The 19,576-nt window shown below is 40.1% G+C and overlaps 1 protein-coding gene across 1 annotated transcript; it reads left to right on the plus strand.

Moving 5' to 3' along the window:
* The first annotated feature begins 7,302 nt into the window (after positions 1-7,302).
* Positions 7,303-8,250, plus strand: LOC124108075 (olfactory receptor 2V2). The gene has a single exon (XM_046466444.1). It carries the CDS (start codon positions 7,303-7,305, stop codon positions 8,248-8,250), a length of 948 nt encoding a protein of 315 aa, XP_046322400.1.
* The last annotated feature ends 11,326 nt before the right edge of the window (positions 8,251-19,576 follow it).

Below are 19,576 nucleotides of genomic sequence, written 5' to 3' on the forward strand. Positions count from 1 at the left end.
CAGGCATAATAACTGCAGACCACAAAACATCATGAAAGGCCCTGACTTTCCAGAAATGTCTGATAAGGTTTGGACAACTCCCAGCTCCCATGGCACCATTTGACTCTTGTGAACATGCTGCTGTTCTTTCTCTCCCACCAGGTTATAAACTCCTGGAGACAGGATTGTGTTCATGCTCACCTTTGACTCAAGCTGACCATCTCACCCAGTTCTCTGAATTTCACAGGTGATTAACAGATATAGGCTGTGTTCAAGAGGGCAGGCAAAGGACAGGTGTGGATTGTGACTGCAGGGAGGACCCAAGAGGCAGCCACCAGTAGAGACCCCATGAGGACCCCAGGGGGTCAGAGAACAGTACTAAAATGGAGGGATACAACACCAAGAAACTTTCCCAAAATTCCCATATTCCTATACTCTGGCTATCCCTACAGACATTCCCTGATCAGACTTCCTCACTCTATCTCCACTGGCCCTGCTCTTGATTATGTCCCCAAGCTCCCTCTTTGGATCTCTTTAATTGTAAGCTTGGGAGCTCCAGGTCTGGAATTTCTGAGCTCCCATGAGAGTTTGTCAACTTATCTTCCTCAGCCTCTGTGTTAAGAATCTGTGTGGCAGTGGAAGATAGTTCTGCAACCAAGGTGAAAGGCAGGTACATTGCAGAAGGTGGGCAGGCATTGGTGAGTGGCCTTTGGTACACAGGTGCTGGTTCTGACCCATCTGCCCACCACCATGTCCGTAAGGACTTCTCCTTTCTACCTCCAATGCCTTTTTGAATTAACACATAATAATTATACATATTTGTGGAGTACCACGTGAAATTTTACTATATGTGTACAACATGTAATGATAAGATCAAAGCAATTGTCATACCCAATATCTCAAACGTTCATCATTTCTTTGACTTTTACTTTCTTGTGAGAGGAGGCCATTGTCTATTTGAGCACCTGAGTCTGAACAAGAGTGTTCCCAAGGGAAGCCAAGGGTGACGCGGACATCCGCAGCCTAGATGAGAGGTTGGGGGAGCGGGGCCTAGGGAAACAGATAGGAGCTGAGAGAGAAGCGAGGTCCTGTTCCCTCTTACGTAGTAAGTGCGAACACAGGAAAAGGCAATGGGATTATTTTGATGCTCGAAACTCCTCCACAGGGTATCTCTACTGAATTTGTTTTCCTGCAGGAGAACAACCAGAAGGTGAGTGTCCTTTTCCTGTTACCCCTGCCCCTAATTCTCTCTTCCTTGGACTTCCTATTATTGGATTTGGGCTCATTTTCCCTTTTCTATTTATGTATCAGCATATCCTCTTCCTCCTATTGTTTGCCTCTATCAAGGGTTTTTTTTTTTTTTTTCCTTTATGTGTGTAGGCGAGGAGGGGGTGGAGGGGTGGAGGGCAAACTTTGAGCCATTAACCTCCTAGTGCTATTTCTCTCCACACTTTTTCTTATGGTCCTCTTCCTTTGATCAAATTGTGTTTTTTTCCCTTAATGCCTTTTTAACTTTTCCTATCCTCTTCCTTTTTGTCTGGATTGTGCTTAGCTATGGGTTCCTGGGTTGAAAAAATGGACCACAGCAGGAAGACAAAGGACAAGTGAAAAGAAGTGAAGGTGAGAGGGCAGGAAGGAGAGAACTGATGTAAGACATAGAATCATCCTGTCCCCAAAGAATATTGGAGAGAAAAGGAAGCTTCTTTTATTTTGTTTTTTTTTCCCCCTAGGGAAAAAATTGAATCTATCACCTAAACACACAGCAGAAAGGTCTAAAGTAGAGAGTAGATAAAATGACAGGCGAGATGCTATCATTTCTAAAGATTTTTAGTATAATACAATTATAATTTATTCATCAAATGTTTACTGAGAATATAAGACATACCAGGACTGTTCTAGGAACCTGAATCCCACCATGCAAAAATGGCGTCAGAAAACTTAAGTTTTAGTTAGGAAAGCAGAAAATAAACAAATACATATGAATAAAATGCAGCATGCACTGATTTTGCATTATGTGGGGAACATAAGGCAAGGAAGGAATTGGGGTAGGGAAGGATTTCAATTCTGAATATGGTGGTGAGGGAAGGCTTCCCTGAGAATGTGAGGAGGAAGCGAGTGGATAAGACAGAGCATATCTTGTAGGAGCATCTGTGAGGAGGTAACAGTGAGCCTCAAAGCTGTCAAGGCTGTGTCTGTCCACAGTGTAGGAGGAACCACAGGAGGCCTGTGAGACAGGGAAGTTCTAGGAGAGCAGAAGGAAAGGAGATCTGGGGTGATGGAGGGCCCATTGATGAATGCCTTGCTTTTATTTTAAAGTCACTTTGTTTTTATTCTTACAGAGATAGGTTCCCTCTAGCACTATTTATCAACCCACTATGGTAGAGGGTAGAAATGAAATCAGGAGTCAAGTTCAGTTAGGAGCCATTGCCATCATCCAGGAGAGCCATGAAGATGGTGTTGCCAGGTGAGGGCAGGCAGTCATGAAAAACTGTCAGGAGTGGTTTTGTTTTAGAAGTTTCTGATGGTAGAAATGTATGTATGAGAGAAGACGACTCAAGAATAACCCAAGTGTGATGGCCTGGGCAACTAGACAGACCTGTCATTAACTGAGATGGGAAAAAATTTAGGATGGCTGCTGCCCCAGGAAAGAGCAAGGACTCTGCTTGGCCTCTTAGGTAGAATAAGCCTATTGGACATTCTGGGTCGAAATTGAAAACACAATAGAAATAAGCATGTAAGTTCAAGGAGGCTATCCAGGACAGGGAGAGAAATGTCCTTAAAGACCCAGATAGTACTGTTATACAACTTATAATAGGAGAACTTTATTGGAACATTCCATATAAACTCCCTCATCAGAATCTTACAGGAGTGACAAGATGGAGGAGACATGACCATTTTCCCTTCTTTCCCTCTCTGCAGCCACATCTGCAGAGGCTCATAGTGCTAGATGTCCACAGTGAGTGGGAATGAACTGAATCTCAGAATCTGGGCTTCTGTTGCCCTTTCCAGTATTGTTTTATTTTCTGTTTCTGCAAAGAAAGGTCTTTTTAATGGAGAGTCACTTGTTATGTAGATGTGCTGTAAGAATTTCTGATGAGACAGAGCAGTGTGAAAATTTTGAAAAGAGAGAGAGGATAGAGACAGAGACTCTGAAAGCACATGCAGTCAGGTGTCTCTCTGCATACTGGGGCTAGGGGCTGAGGGTCCTCAGCACAGGAAAAGAAATTTGTTTGTTTTGCTACTTGATTGAGCCTGAGGCCAGTATGACCAAGATGGGAAAAGTGATTCACTCCTATAGAAAGGGCCCTCAATATCACAACTGTGTACTCTTGGTGGCAAGGACTCCTGGGTACATCTTCTTGTTCATGAGTCCAAGACATGCTCCATTCTGAAAGGGGCACAGATCAAGAAGCCAACTCCTTTGTCATGGAAATGGGCAGTCCCATCCTAGTTGATGAAATTCCCCAGGTTTTCACACAAAGAACATGTTCTGTGGAGTCACCTTGTTCCACTTTTGCAGTATGGCAAAGTAGACCTGAATACACTCACACATAAATGACTTGTACATTCACCTATTATCTATTTGTAGAGATTATCCTTGTCATTTGTAAAAACCTGAATTGCAAAGATGACAAGAGGGATGAAAATAGAAAGGCAGATGTAAGAAGCAAGAGTCTTTCATTGAGGGCAAATCAACTAGACCCTGACAGGAATTAGGTTGGGGGCACATGGAGCAACTAATGTGGGTCATTTTGAGCTTGATAAATCAGGGTAATGTTATCATTTTTTAAAAAAAGTGAGATGAGAGGTGATTTTTTTTCTGGGGATGTGCAGATGAGAATTATAATTTTAGTATTTTCTGTTCAAAGTTCCAGCAAGAAATGCAATTGTACATATTTTTCAAATAATTGGAAGTTTGGAGCTCATCTTAGGCTTGGAAGGGATGCCTGTGATCCAGTAAAGATTCAGGTGTCATTTTGAGAAATGCCCATAAGAGCAGGCAAATGGATTCTCTGGCACCAATCTTTTATACCTTAGTTTCATGATTGTCACTTGGAGGACTTTTCCTGAGTTCTGAAGAGTCAGAAATGTAATTTTAATTTTCCTATAGAATTAGAAAATTCCATTCATACCAACCAACTCATGAGGTATGAATTTAATATAGTAAGTAATAATGTATTCTTATTTTATGAGAGATATATCTCATAAGAAACCGTATTGCTCTTTTTAAAAGTATCTCCAATTTTTAAGAGTCAGTCCAGTTATGGATCAGAAGGCTACTGCTGGGTGAGCCAAGATTTAGAAAGAAGCTAACTGAAAACTGGGCATGGTGACACATTGCCTGTAGTGCCAGTTATGAGGGAGGCTGTGGCAGGAGGATGCCAAGTTCAAGGCCAGCCCTGGCAACTTGGAGAGACCTGTCTCAAAGTGAAAAATAAAAGGGAATGAGGTGGAGTTCAGTGGTAGAGTGTCTCTCGGTTTAATCCCCAATACCACATACAAAAAAAAAAAATGGAAGTTTCTAACTAAGAATTTCTACAAGATAAGTTAGTTTGCCTTTCTCAGGATATGTTTTCCCAGAATTAGCCTGATGTAAAGTATACAAAACTTTAAAAGTCTTTGTTCTACATTTCCCAAACTAAGACAATCCAGCCAACTCCATAGAGCCTCAGTTTGTTCATTTGTAATAGAGTCTATTTTAACGATGGCTATACTTTTGTTGCAGGGCAAATAGAAAAATGGATATGAAGCTGGGCATGGTGGCACAGGCCTGTAATACCAGTGGCTCAGGAAACTGAGACGGGAGGATTACGAGTTCAAAGCTAGCCTCAGCAAAAGCAAGGTGCTAAGACCCTGTCTCTAAATAAAATATAAAATAGGGCTGGGGATGTGGCACAGTGGTAGAGTGCCCCTGAGTTCAATCCCTAGTACCAAAAAAAAAAAAAATGGGTGTGAGGGATGGGCATAGTTTTTACTAATTATGTACTATCTGTCACTAGAATAAATCAGAGATCCCTGCCTTCTCTCTGCAGATTAAAGATTGACTAATGAGTTCAGAATACTTGATTCTTAGTTTTCTAGGCTTCCTATAAATCACCATCTGTCTTGTGTCACAAGATTGCTTGTTAAAATTTATCAGAATCCAAATTTATTTATTTCATCAATCAGGATTTGAGACTAGATAATGAAAGGATGTTGTAGGTGGCTCTCTAAGAGGGTCACCACTGACTTCCATTCCCAGGTATCCATAGCCTTGTGTGGTTCCCCTCCCTTTAAATGTGGTAAAATTTACAGAATGCAGCAGAACTGAAGGGATGCCACTTCCAACATTAAGTCATAAAATATTTCAGCTTCCATATAGGGTACTTTAGCTATACTCTTTGGGGGATCACTTGCCCTGTAAGAAGGAAACAAAACTTTCCAACTGCCACTTGGGATATGCTGAAGTGGAGCCTCTTCTAGTAATGTCTTGAGAGGACCATATCAGCCAACAGCTTGACCCTAACATGGTGGGAGACCTTATACTAGAGGCATCCAACTAACCTGCACCTGGATCCCTGACCCACAGAAACCATGAGATAATAACTGTTTGTGATTCTGTTGTATTTTAAGCTGCTAAATTTTGGAACTATTTGTTACATAGAAGTAGATAATTAATAGAAAAGTAAAGGGAAAATACTACATTGCTGGGCTATTTACAGAACCACAAAAATATCTGATAGTCCTGAGAATATGGTGATTTTTTTCCACTCAGTTGTTTATAACTATTTATTCTTCTATTTGCCTGAGGTCTGAATATTTTAACTATCATCAGTAGTGCTTTGTCTTTTTTGGTTGTTTGTTTTTCTTGCAGTCCTGAGGATTGAACCCAAGGACATTTTACCACTAAGCTACATCCCCAGACCTTTTTACTTTTTATTTTGAGACAGGGTCTCACTAAGTTGTTCATGCTGGCCTTGAACTTGCCAACCTCCTGCCTATACCATGTAGGCATATACCATATGTGTTTTTTAATATGCATAATTTTATTTCTTACTTTACATTGTCTATGTAAAATTCGATGATATCTCCAGCTCCCTCCCCCGCAAAAAAAGTGCTTAGAACAAGTTCTTAACCAAAGATCAAGGGAAATTTCTCCTCACTGACAGAGTCCAAATAAATTAATTGGAAAATTGATGAGGCAGTGAGGAAATGGTTCAAAAGGCCAGATGGAAAATATCAGCTAAGAAGATGTATATATAGTACTCTTTGATTTCTACTAAAGATAATTAAGTAATCAGGTATTGCTTATACTAGTTTTCATCCACTCCTATTGGAATTATTTTTCACAGAAATTGTATTTTAAGCTGCTAAATTTTGGATCTATTTGTTAGAAGCTATTTGTTACTATAGAAATAACACAGGGCCCCGCACAGCATGGTAGCTGACTTCTCCCAGGGCACAAAAGAGTACAGCTAAAGTACCCCAGATAGAACTGTTGACGTCTCTTTTGACCTAATGTTGGAAGTAGTAATTTTTAACATATGAGCATAACCGAATATATCTCTGTCTTAAGAGCTTTGAGCACCAAGTCACTGCTTCTCATGGTCCTATGACTTTCCTGTCATCCCCAATATGACTGACAATAACAATTATATCCAGTTCTTTCTCATTTGGAGTACTGAATAAGCCCTTCCTTTATCTACATTATAAATATGACAGAGTGGCTAGCATGATAAAACGCTTGGAATATAAAGACCTACAGACTAAGGAGAAACTCAATCTTTTTCCTTTCTAGAATGTGTATAAATTCTCTTTGGGCAATGAAATTATTCAAGCCCTACTATAAATAGTTTACCAAATCTTTGTGATCCCAGATAAAAAAAAAACTTAGAGTCATATGATAAAGTACAGACCTTGCTTGCTGAGGGGGTTTGTCCTAAAGTTCTATGACACATAAACTAAGTTATTTCTATACTTCTTGGTAATGATACAAACAGACAGATAATAATTCTATATATGCTTCTATGAGCAGTCTAATTCTATGCACTAGGAGGGCTCCTGTTGCTGTGTCATGGAGTCATAAAGAAGTATCCCCTTCAGTGTCCCAGAGTTTACACTGATGTTTGATAATACAAACAAAAGAGCTGGGTGAAGATGTAGAATGCAAAGTTCAGTTTAAAAATGTTAGTCAAGGGGCTAGGAATGTAGCTTAATGATAGAGTGCTTGCCCAACATGCATGACAACATAAACAGATGAAAGAAAGAAAGAGGGAAGGAAAGAAGGAAGTCAATCCACTATCCTTTTGTCCATGTTCCCAGGTGACCAGGAACAACTGAGCCATGGAGATATGGTTGAACCAATCATCCACAGATGACTTTGTCCTCTTGGGCATCTTCTCCCACAGTCCAACTGACCTTGTCCTCTTCTCTGCAGTTATGGTGGTGTTCATAGTGGCCCTCTGTGGGAATGTTCTCCTCATCTCCCTCATCTACATAGATCCTCGACTTCATACTCCCATGTACTTCTTCCTCAGTCAGCTCTCTCTCATGGATCTCATGTTGGTCTGTACCAATGTACCAAAGATGGCAGTCAACTTCCTGTCTGGGAGGAAGTCCATTTCTTTTGTGGGTTGTGGTATACAAATTGGTCTCTTTGTCTGTCTAGTAGGGTCTGAGGGGCTCTTGCTTGGACTCATGGCTTATGACCGCTATGTGGCCATTAGCCACCCACTTCATTATCCTATCCTCATGAACCACAAAGTCTGTCTCCAGATTGTTGGGAGCTCCTGGGCTTTTGGGATAATAGATGGTTTGATCCAGATGGTGGTAGTAATGAGCTTCCCCTATTGTGGCTTGAGGGAGGTGAACCACTTCTTCTGTGAGATGTTATCTTTGTTGAAGCTGGCTTGTGTAGACACAACCCTTTTTGAAAAGGTGATATTTGTTTGCTGTGTCTTCATGTTGCTCTTTCCCTTCTCCATCATTGTGGCCTCCTATGCTCGCATCTTGGGAACTGTGCTCCAAATGCGCTCAGCTCAGGCCGGTAAGAAGGCCCTGGCTACCTGCTCCTCCCACCTGACAGCTGTCTCCTTCTTCTATGGGGCAGCAATGTTTATCTACCTGAGGCCTAGGCGATATAGAGCCCCTAGCCATGACAAAGTGGTATCTATCTTCTACACAGTCCTCACACCTATGCTCAACCCCCTCATTTATAGCTTAAGGAACAGAGAAGTGATGGGGTCACTGAGGAAAGGGCTGGACTGTTGCAAGATTGGTAGCCAACACTGAACATGAGGGTATCTGGTGCAGGGCTTTGCTACTTTTTGGTTATGTGATATCAGGCATACAATCCACTCAATTTTATCATTACTAATGAGAATTATGATACCTGCTGGATTACACGAAGGTATCTCAAACTTCTAAGCCCGTGAAAACCCACCTTTTTTCTCAATCTTTAGTTGATTAATTATTTTGTAAAATACATTTTGTTCAAGCCCCTCAGATATCATATTTGTCCAGTATTCTATTTATAGGATAGTTTATATATGTAAAAGATACTATATTATCACAATGTCCTATTTATAGGACAATCTGTATTTTCATTTTAAAGAAATGGAGGGAAGGGGTGATAGGAAAAGGAAAGACAATGGAATGACACATAATTTTCCAGTGTATATATATGAAAACATCACAGTGAATCCCACCCTCATGTACATATATAAGAATGGGGTTCTAACTAGAATAAGATATATTCCATAGAGGGCTGGGGATATAGTTTAGTTGATAGAGTGCTTGCCTTGAATGCACAAAGCCCTGGCTTCAATCTCCAACACCACAAATATATATATATATATATATATATATATATATATATATATATATATTCCATACTTATATAATTATATCAAAATGGATTTTTTATTTAATCCAATAAAAATAAAGGATATATAAATTCTAGATTATCATTTCCACTCTATTTTAATGTCTTTGTTTCAATTTTGTTAACATTCTTGCAGAATTCAAAACTTGGGATATTTAAAGAAGAATGGAGCACTTTGTAAGCTCAAGCACTGTTTAGAAATAGTGCATTGGGATTTTTACCAATTATTAAAGTGTGATTACTTTTATTAACAAGACAACTTCCTGAGCTGAACTTTCAAACTCTTCTTACTTGTATATACCTTTTATTCAGAGCTTATTATGGGTCAGGCACTATGTTATGTGTTTTATTTGTTTATGTAGCTGTCACTTGCCTCTTTTTTATATTTCATACCAATATATCTTCCTACTAATGTCTCAGATGAAAAGCTTTCAGATGGCAGAAAATAGCCTATATAATTATCTTTGAAGAGCTCCCACCTTCAGACCATGAAACTGGCAACTTCATAAAAACTACTTCAAAGAACAAAATGAAAATTCTTTGGTATTCATGAGGAACAAAGCAAAGACATGTTTACTGTATACTCAGTGTTTAGCACATATATATATACATATATAGAGAACTATATACACATATAGTTCTCTAGCAAAGTTCGCCACTCTGGATCCCTTCAGGTTTTGTTTGTTTTTCTTCTTCTCTTAAGACCAGGTCTTGCTAATTTACCCAAGCTGGCCTTGAACTCCTGGGCTCAAGTGTTGCTCCCTACTGAGTCTAAATCCTCCTGGATTAAACTGTTTCCCCTTGAAGATTAAGACTGGAAAATAGTTACAGAAATTGGCCTTTTATTTAAAAAGTTGTACCAAATATTTGTATTCAGACTATTTGTATTATTTGTATTCATCTTGATACAGAGCAAGGGCCTGCTGCAGAGCTGAGGTAGCTGTGGCAGTCCTCAGTTAACTGTTCTTGTGATTACACCAAGAGGATTTCAGACATGTCACTCACAGAAGTAGGCATGAATCTATTAGAAGGGACAGGAAATAAGGGAAGAGGGGAACACTCTCAAGGGAGAGAGTGGGTCCACTTAGGGAGGAGAAGGCCGGTCCTCTTCTCCTGCCCTCTAGTTTTATTGGGGTTTAGAAAGTTTCCAGAGGGTCCTGCACAGGTCCACCTCTTGACTTTTCACTGAAAGCAGGATTGCATCAGAATTTCAAGTCCACACTTTGCATGGTCTTACCCCCATGGAGGGGAGATTTGACATGCTAAAGATCCAAAACTACTCTGGGTCATTTTGGCCCACACCAGTTTATTCTAATTATCATACCTCCCTAAAATCTGAAATCTGTTCTGTGTAAAGGTCACAAAAGTTGCCCCCTTCAATGTAACCTGTGTTCTCCTCATCATCGGGGACAAGACTTTTGGTTCTGCTTTTTGATTTGTTTGCTGAGAAATGTAAAAATATCCTATTGACTTAAGGCAGGCAGGGATAAAAAATAAATTGGTTTTTAAAAGAAAGCATGGAGGGGGGGGTCAGTACAGTGGACCCAGTTTATAGAATTATTCCTTTAACCTCGTGTTCTCACTGTTCACATCTATCTGTTACCTCCCAATCCTGTTAAGCTACGTAACAGTCCTTTGTTCACCATTTGCATTAAAACTATGTTTTCCCAGGTGAAAAATCATGTCTGTTGAAATCCAACAGAAAGGGAGGGTAGAATTGGATTTGGGGGATTATGCCACAGGAAGGTGTTTGCTCAATTTCATGTTTTGGTGATCATCGAGGCATCACTAAAAAGTGCAGTTTTTCTTTGTGTGTTAAGTACTGGAGATTGAACTCAGGTCACTCAACCACTGTGCCACATCCTCAGCCCTATTTTTATTTTATTTAGAGACAGGGTCTCACTAAGTTGCTTAGCACCTCCCTTTTGCTGAGGCTGGCTTTGAACTCATGATCCTCCTGTTTCAACCTCCCAAGCCACTGGGATTACAGGCGTGCACCATTGCATCCAGCAAAAGTGCAGGTTTTAAGACCTACCCTGAGAGGCACTGGGACTGGGAGTGTAGCTCAGTGGTAGAACACCTGCGCAGCATGTGTTAGACCCTAGATTCAGTCCCTAACACCACTGAAAAAAATAAAGACCTACCATATGGAGATGGCTTTACATGTTCAACTCAATTTAATTCTCACAACAGAGATTCTATAGTAAACACCATTATTTCCATTTTACAGATGAGGAAACTGGGACAAAGATTTGTTAAATCCCTTCATGTTAAGTCCCCCATGTTTCCTCCCCACCTCACCAGTGGGTTGGAGCAGTGGAGTTCAGAACTTTGCAGGAGGCATCTTTCCCTCAGAGGCTTAATTGCCAGAGTTGGGTCTCCAAGGATTTATGAAAATAGAATCAACTTTCCTTAGTCAAAGGGCTACAAAGTTTTCCGCTGTGTAGAAGTACTATAATTTATTTTATATGCAAGACCCTAGACTCAGTTCCTAGCACCACTGAAAAAATATGAAGGCCCACCTTGTGATCCCTTAGTGATACTACATAGATAAACTAACCAATCCATCAAATTAATTTTGAGTCCATAACATTGAATATCTTTCTGAATATATATATATATATATATATATATATATATATATATATATATATATGAAGATATATATTGATCTTGGAACTCAGGGGCATTCAACCACTGAGCCACATCCCCAGCCCTATTTTTGTATTTTATTGAGTTGCTTAGTGCCTAGGTTTTTGCTGAGGCTGGCTTTGAACTCTAGATCCTCCTGCCTCAGCTTCCTGAGCCACTGGGATTACAGGCGTGTGCCACCGCACCCGGCTCCTCCTTATTTTTATTCCATCTTTTTGCCTTGTCCAATTTTCTTTGGCCTAAATTTTACTCTTTCAGGAAGCATTCCCTGTTTAATCTCATATTAAGATCACTCCATTTGTTTTTTAGGGATTGGCTAGCTTCACTTAGCATAATCTGCTCTAATGCCATCCATTTCCCTGTAAATTCTATGATTTTGTCATTTTTTAATGCAGAGTTATACTCCATTGTGTATAAATGCCACATTTTTTTATCCATTCATCCATTGAAGGGCATCTAGGTTGGTTCCACAGTCTAGCTATTGTGAATTGTGCTGCTATGAACATCGATGTAGCAGTGTCCCTGTAGCATGCTCTTTTTAGGTCTTTAGGGAATAGACCGAGAAGGGGAATAGCTGGGTCAAATGGTGGCTCCATTCCCAGCTTTCCAAGAAATCTCCATACTGCTTTCCAAATTGGCTGCACCAATTTGCAGTCCCACCAGCAATGTACAAGTGTACCCTTTTCCCCACATCCTCGCCAGCACTTGTTGTTGTTTGACTTCATAATGGCTGAAATGCCAAATGTCTTCTTTGATATAAGGAGAGTAACTAAGAACAGAGTAGGGTCGAAGAGCATGAGAAAAAGGTTAACATTAAACAGGGATGAGAGGTGGGAGGGAAAGGGAGAGAGAAGGGAAAATGCATGGAAATGGAAGGAGACCCTCAGAGTTATACAAAAGTACATACAAGAGGAATTGAGGGGAAGGGGAAAAATAATATAAGGGGGACAAACGAATGTCAGTAGAGGGGGCAGAGAGAGAAGAGGGGAGGGGAGGGGAGGGGAGGGGAGGGGGGATAGTAGAGGATAGGAAAGGCAGCAGAATACAACAGACACTAGTATGGCAATATGTAAATCAATGGATGTGTAACTGATGTGATTCTGCAATCTGTATATGGGGTAAAAATGGGAGCTCATAACCCACTTGAATCAAATTGTGAAATATGATATATCAAGAACTATGTAATGTTTTGAACAGCCAACAATAAAAAATTAAAAAAAAAAAAAAAAGATCACTCCATGATTTTGCACCCTTCACCCTGGTATCTGAAGTCTCCACCAAAACTGTTTATCTGTAAGCATTCGACCCCCTCCTCTTAATCCAAACTTTTACCAGAGAAGCAGAAATTTACAATAAAATCACTCAAACAAAAAAAGTTTTACATAGCCAGTCAGGCATGGTGGTTGGTGCAGGTCAGGAGTCCTAGCTATTCGGGAGGTTGAGACAGGAGAATTGCTTGAGTCTAGAGATCTGGTGATCCCATCTCAATAAAATTAATTTTTTTTATTTCAAAAAGTTTTACCTAATGTTGGCCTTATTGAGTCCAATTTAGGGGTGGGGGGAAGTTCTCATTTTACATTATTTGCTTCTTTTCATAAACTTTGTGTCTTAAATTCATTTTGTGGGCAAATATCAACTTGTTTGTTAAATAAACACGACATATTATAATACCTTGATCCTGTTCTTGTGGTTGAACATGATGGAGAGTTACACTGGCATGTATTCATATATGTGCATAGGAAAGATGTCTGATTCATTCTACTGTCTTTCCTATTCTCATCTCCCCTCTCTTCCTTTCATTCCCCTTTTTCTAATCCAATGAACTTCTGTACTTCCCCTCCCTACCCTCCTTTGTTATGGGTTAGCATCCGCATATCAGAGACAATATTTGACCTTTGGTTTTGTGGATTGATTTATTTCACTCAGCATGATAGTCTCCAGTTCTATCCATTTACTGGCAAATGCCATAATTTCATTCTTCTTTATGGGAGTAATATACCATTGTGTATATATACCATTTTCTTTGTCCATTTCATTTACCTATTGAAGGGCATCTAGGTTGGTTCCATAGCTTGGCTAGTGTGAATTGAGCTGCTATGAACATTGATGTGACTTCATCACTGTAGTATGCTGATTTTAAGTCCTTTGCGTATAAGCTGAGGAGTGGGATAATTGGGTCAATGGTAGTTCCATTCCAGGTTTTCTAAGGAATCTCCACACTGCTTTCCAATTTGCAGTACCACCAGCAATCGCATACAAAAACATATTTAAAGGATAGTGTATCATGATCAAGTGTGGTTCATTCCAGAGATGCAAGGTTGGATCAACATACAGAAATCAATAAGTGTAATTCATCACATCAACAGACTTAAAGACAAGAACCATGTGATTATCTCAATAGATGCAGAAAAAGCATTTGACAAAATTCATCATCCATTCATGTTCAAAACACTAGAAAGTACCAACTTTTCACTTTCACTTGTGGTGCTGTGGATGGAACACAAGGTCTGGTACATTCTAGGCAAGTGCTCTACCACTAAGCTACATCCCCAGCCCAAGGCCAGGTTTTCAGTTGACAAATATGTACTGAACACCTCAAGTACCCAGAAATGTGGAAGGTTCTGGATCACAAAAGTGACTTCCTGGGCTGGGGTTGTAACTTAATGGTAGAGCACTTGACTGGCACATGTGAGGCATTAGGTTCAATCCTCAGCACCACACAAAAATATAAATAAATTTTTAAAAATTAAGTTATTAAAAACAAAGTGACTTCCTTTATGTCCACGCACACATTTCACTTAGCTACCCAATTCTCCTTATAAAACATGAGTTGTGCTGGGTGTGTTGGTACACACCTATAATCTCAGCAACTCAGGAAGCTGAGATAGGAAGATTGCAAGATCAAAGCCAGCCTGGGCAACTTTTCAAGACCTTGTCTCAAAATAAAATAATAAAAAGGGCTGCAGATGTAGTTCAGTGGTAGAGTGCACCTGGATTCAACTCCCAGCCTTGAAGAAAAGAAAGAAAGAAATTGTTGTAATAATTCATAACTACTCTCAATGTACTCATTTGCAAACTTAGAAATTTCCTAAAATAAGAAAATAATAGCAACAGACAAAATATGCACTACAGCATAGGAGAATAGAAGAAATAGAAATCTTGCCAGGGTATATGGGTGTTTGTGTTTGCTTAAATTTTGTGTATGCTTGAAATTTTCTTTATTAAATAGTTAAAAATGCTCACAGTCTTCTGGCTTTTGTCAACCACCTTAACAAATCCCTTCCCTCTAAGTCACTACTTCAACTCATTGAGAGGATTTTTGTACATACGTATGGCAAATATCCATTGAAATCAGATAATTTCTAAGCAAATATTAAAAATAGCTTAACACCTACAGTTAGTTGCAAAGACTGTGTATATGTTTGTGTAATTTATTAAAACTAAAATGAAAACTCCATAAATCAGGGATTTCATTTATCATGTTCACATTGCATCCCATAGTCTGACCTCCAAAAGCCCAGGAAGACTATCTACCTTTGTGAAGAAGACTTCAGGCAATCTGAAATTATTACCCTTCCCAGCCAAGAAAACAAATAGCCACAGGAGGGCAGCAGAGAGCCAAGAGTCAGGCCAGACAAGAAGGGGTGGAGCTGGTTTGGGTTTGTTTTAATTTTATTTCTATTTCTTAGTTTTTATTTTAAAAGATTAGACATAAGAAATGGAATTGTTGGGGCTGTGGTTGTGGCTTAGTAACAGAACACTAATCTAGAATGTGAATCACTGTGTTTGATCCTCAGCACCACATATAAACAAACAAATAAATAAATAAAGGTATTGTGTCCATCTACAACTAAAAATTTTAAAAAAGAGAAAAGAAAGAAATAAAGAAATGGAGTTGTTGACTTTGTTTTAGTTAGTTGGTTTGTTTTTTAGTTGTTTTTGTTAAATTGTGACATTGTGTTATCACTGAAATAGCCAGGGATGTTTTCATAGAGATTTGAGCTGGGCCTTGAAAAATAGATTCAATACTCGTGGAGAAGAAAAGAGACTGGAATCTAGACTAGTCTATCTTTTCTATCTGCTGCCCTTTGACAAATGTTATAGTCTCTCTGTGTGTCACTGCCCACCTCTGTAAAATCAGGATAATTGTAGTAGCTACTTCAAAGGTTGACATGACAGAAAAATTAGCAGTCCATGAAGGTAGGCCCAGGACTTGGCACATAGAAAGACTAGGTGTGAACTTTGTTTTTGTTGTTTGTTTTGATTTGATTTTGATTTGGGGGTACTGGTGATTGAACTCAGTGCCTTGCACTTGCTGTGCACATTCTACCCCTGAGCTATACCTCCAGCCCTATTTATTGCCATTAATACAAATGTTCAACTTATGATGCAGGTTATGCCCTGATAACTCATCATAAATAAATTAAAAATATATTAAGTAAAAAACCTATTCAATACACAGTTACGTTTCAAATATTAGAGCTTAACCTAGCTTTCCTCAAACATGCTATCTTACCTGCAATTAGGCAAAAACATCTAATGCAAAGTCTATCTCATTTAAGTGTTTAATATCCACATAATTTATTGAATACCTGTATCCAAAAAATATTAACAACAGTACAAGCAACTATGTATCCTCATGAACATGCAGCTGACAGGGAGCTGTGACTTGCTGTGAATGCCAGCCTCTCAAGAGAGCATCATATGGTTGGCATGGTGGTACTCATCTTTAATCCCAGTGACTTGGGAGACCGAGGAAGAAGGATCACAAGTTCAAGGCCAGCCTGGGCAACTTAATGAGGCTCTGAAATAAAAAAAAAAAAATTAAAAGGCTGAAGATATAACTCAGTAGTAGAGCATCCCTAGTACCAAAAAAAAGAGAGAGAGAGAGAGAAAGAGAGCATGATACCTGTATCACAAGCCTGGGAAAAAGATAAAAGTTCAAAATTTGAAGTAGTGCTTCTACTGAATGCATATGGCTCCCTGAGCCCTGCTCCTCACCACTATATCCCTCCCCTTCCCCATACTGGGAATTGAGCAATTTATCACCAAGTTACATCCCAGTCCTTTTTATTTTTTAGGACAGAACTCACTTAAGTTGCTGAGCATCTCACTAAGTTTCTGAGTGTCTCACTAAGGTGCTGAGGCTGGCTGCAGAGTTGTGATCCTCCTGCTACAGACTTCTGAGTCCTTGGCATGTACCACTATTCCTGGCTGCATATTGCTCTTGCACCATCATAAGGTTGTAAAACCATAAATGGAACCATCATAAACCTGCGAGTGCCTATAATTATCAAAAGCATAGCAGTTGCATTGGGATTTCTGTAAAATAAGCACTTTGAAGGCTAGTGGAAAAGACACTTTAGGCAGAGAGTATGGGTCACCATCATAGGGACCTCAAAAGCAGACCAACAAGCCTGGCCAGGGTAATATGGAGAAGTAGGAGCTGGAATGAAGAAGCTGACAAAGGCCCACTAGAGGATATCCATATGGACTAGGGCTCTCCTCTCTCTGCCCAAAGCCACCATCATGCCCAAATTTCCTGGGATAGTGGTTATATCTACCTATTTCCTCAAGTTCCACTGTGGTAGTTGTCAGATGTCTACAGGACTGGGGACCCACACCCAAGGTGAATCATGTCTAATCCTGCATTGTTCGACCTGATTAAACCTGGGTGTGGGTCAAAGGCTATACAAAGTGGAGCAACATTCCCAACAGTCCCTACCTCCCGGAGCATTCAGAAAATTCTCAAATTATTTGCTTGTTCCTATGTGTGAACGTAAGCTGGCATTTAAGGGCTAGACACAACCCTTTCCATATTAGGAAGCAAAAGAAAATAAATAACATCTTTGGCATCAGCTGTTCACCACACTGGAAATACACACCCTTAAGTCCTGAGCAAGAGATACTGAACAATTATTGCACCCCGCAGTAAAAAAAAAAAAAAAAGCGGAGGCTTTACCTCCGCTCAGATAATGAGGTGTGGCTCCAGGAGTAGGTGTTACCCGGTGGGGTTGAGTTATACTCACTTATTCCTTTGTAGTCCTACCCCTTTGCCCTTTTTGGGATAATATGTTCCATGGAACTTCTCCTTGTGTGTCCCCTATATAAGAATAAAGAATTCCAGTGGCTCTCTCTTTTTCCATGGACCCCTAAGGTCAGAGATACGTCCCAGATTTTGAAAAGGTACTTTGTGTTTGCTAGTACAAACACGTTTTCTTAAGTTATTGGAATAGTCAGATTTGTAAACCCAGCATAGGTCGCCAGCCAGGATAGATGGTGATACACAACCCCATGAAGACAGAACACTGCAGGGAAGAGGTGTTGTATGCAGGGGGTTGTCAGTAAACAACAGCTTTGGTTATTGAGAGTCCCTGAGTGCACAACGTTTTAGAAACTTCAGCTAAGTCCATATTGGGCAGAGAGGGTGAGGCCATTCAGAAAGAAGACTAAGTGGTGAGGGGAGAGTTGTGTGGTCAGAAGACTGAAATGCCAAATGTGCAGAAGATGCAGCCAGCTGGGGAGGTGGGCCAGAAGCTGATGTCCAAAAAACGTGCACACTGGGGCTGCCTAGTAGGCAGTGAGGAGAGGCAGCCAAGACTCTGCAAGCTTTTATCTTGGTACACATCCCTAAGAAATCCCCCTAGGACTGGGATAGTGTCACTGAAGGTGGGAAGTCACATGGATGAGTTGAAAGACAGAAGGAAAGGGAAAAGGGAGAAATGAATGAGATGGATAGCACTATGCCATTTCACACATGTCACAGATACAGGTACCGTGGGCAATCATACCCCTGCTAACATGTCAGAAATGCTGAGGAGTGGGAGAGATGCAAATGAATAAGCCACAGGCATGGCAAAGAATAAATAAGTAAATTTGACAAAATTCACATACTTAATAACTGAAGAAGGGCCTTGCATAGACCAATCTTGAACACACATGAACAGAGGAATTTGATTAGTTTGATGCCTGAAGTCCAAAATGCATTTTTAAAATCAAGGCCTGGAACTAGGTAATCAGGAAGGAAAGATGCTTCAGGAAGGTAAGGAAGCTCCTAACCCCCTCAACCTCCTAAAGACTAGAAGATAGATGAAGCTCTTCATCGGACCTGGTTTCCTCATTTGTCACAGGGTTTGCTGTAGACATTTGACAAAATGATCTGTAGGCCTCTTTCAATTCACCATTACGATTTATACCAATCTGCAGTTTTGATCCTTGAATTCTTAAATGGTTAGAATAGCTCTAATGGCAGAAGCTACTTCTCTGAACTGTGGACTACATCCCAGGCTCAGGCCAAAGATTCTGGGCGGTCCACAAGGTAGGAAGGAGAACAATGCCAGGAAGGAATACTTGGAAAGCAATTACAGGTCGTTGCCTCATTGCATGTCAGATGGGCCACCTTCTCCAACTATGCTTAAAAGCAGCCTAGAAAATGGCCTTTTTATCTTGGCCTTAAATCATTCTGATGAAAGGAAGAATATTCTGCAGAGATGTTAGAAACAGGACAAATCTAAATGCCAGGAAAGCAACAGGGAACTTTCAAGATTATTTTATTCATCCACTCAGATTATTGATGTAAATGACTGGCTCATGATCACAGAGCAAGTCCCTGAACTCCCTGCTCAGGGCTTAGGTCCCCGTGGTCTACCAAGTCCATGCAGCTTGAGAACAGAATTTAAATGGATTTTCTTATGGGCAAATATGGAGTTCACTGGACTCCCCTCTTGGGTGTATAGCAACAACAGCCCAAATCATTTCTTCTGCCTCTTATATACAGTGACACAGTATGGTCCCACTGTGGAAACTTCCAGAGCTGCCTTCTGCAGTTTTGACTTTGCTTTTTTGCTAAACTAGAGACCCAAGGACTGAAAGACATTGTTATAGGCTAATTTGTGTCCCTTTCTCTGCTACCCCTCACCCCTAATTCATATGTTAGAGCCCTATCACTCAGAATGTGACTATATTTGAAGATAGGGCCTTCAAAGTAATGATAAAAAGTAAAATTATGCTACCAAACAGCTACTTGGAAGACTGAGCAGGAGGATTACAAGTTCAAATCAGCCTGGGCAATTTAGCGAGACC

This window comes from Marmota monax, unplaced genomic scaffold, assembly GCF_021218885.2.
Source record: "Marmota monax isolate L192 unplaced genomic scaffold, Marmota_monax_Labrador192_F-V1.1 WCK01_AAM20220418_F8-fsc00331, whole genome shotgun sequence".
Taxonomy (NCBI): Eukaryota; Metazoa; Chordata; class Mammalia; order Rodentia; family Sciuridae; genus Marmota; species Marmota monax.

Bases quoted from the DNA above. Each gene is read 5' to 3' on its own strand.
- LOC124108075 (XM_046466444.1), top strand. From the start codon at position 7,303: ATGGAGATATGGTTGAACCAATCATCCACAGATGACTTTGTCCTCTTG.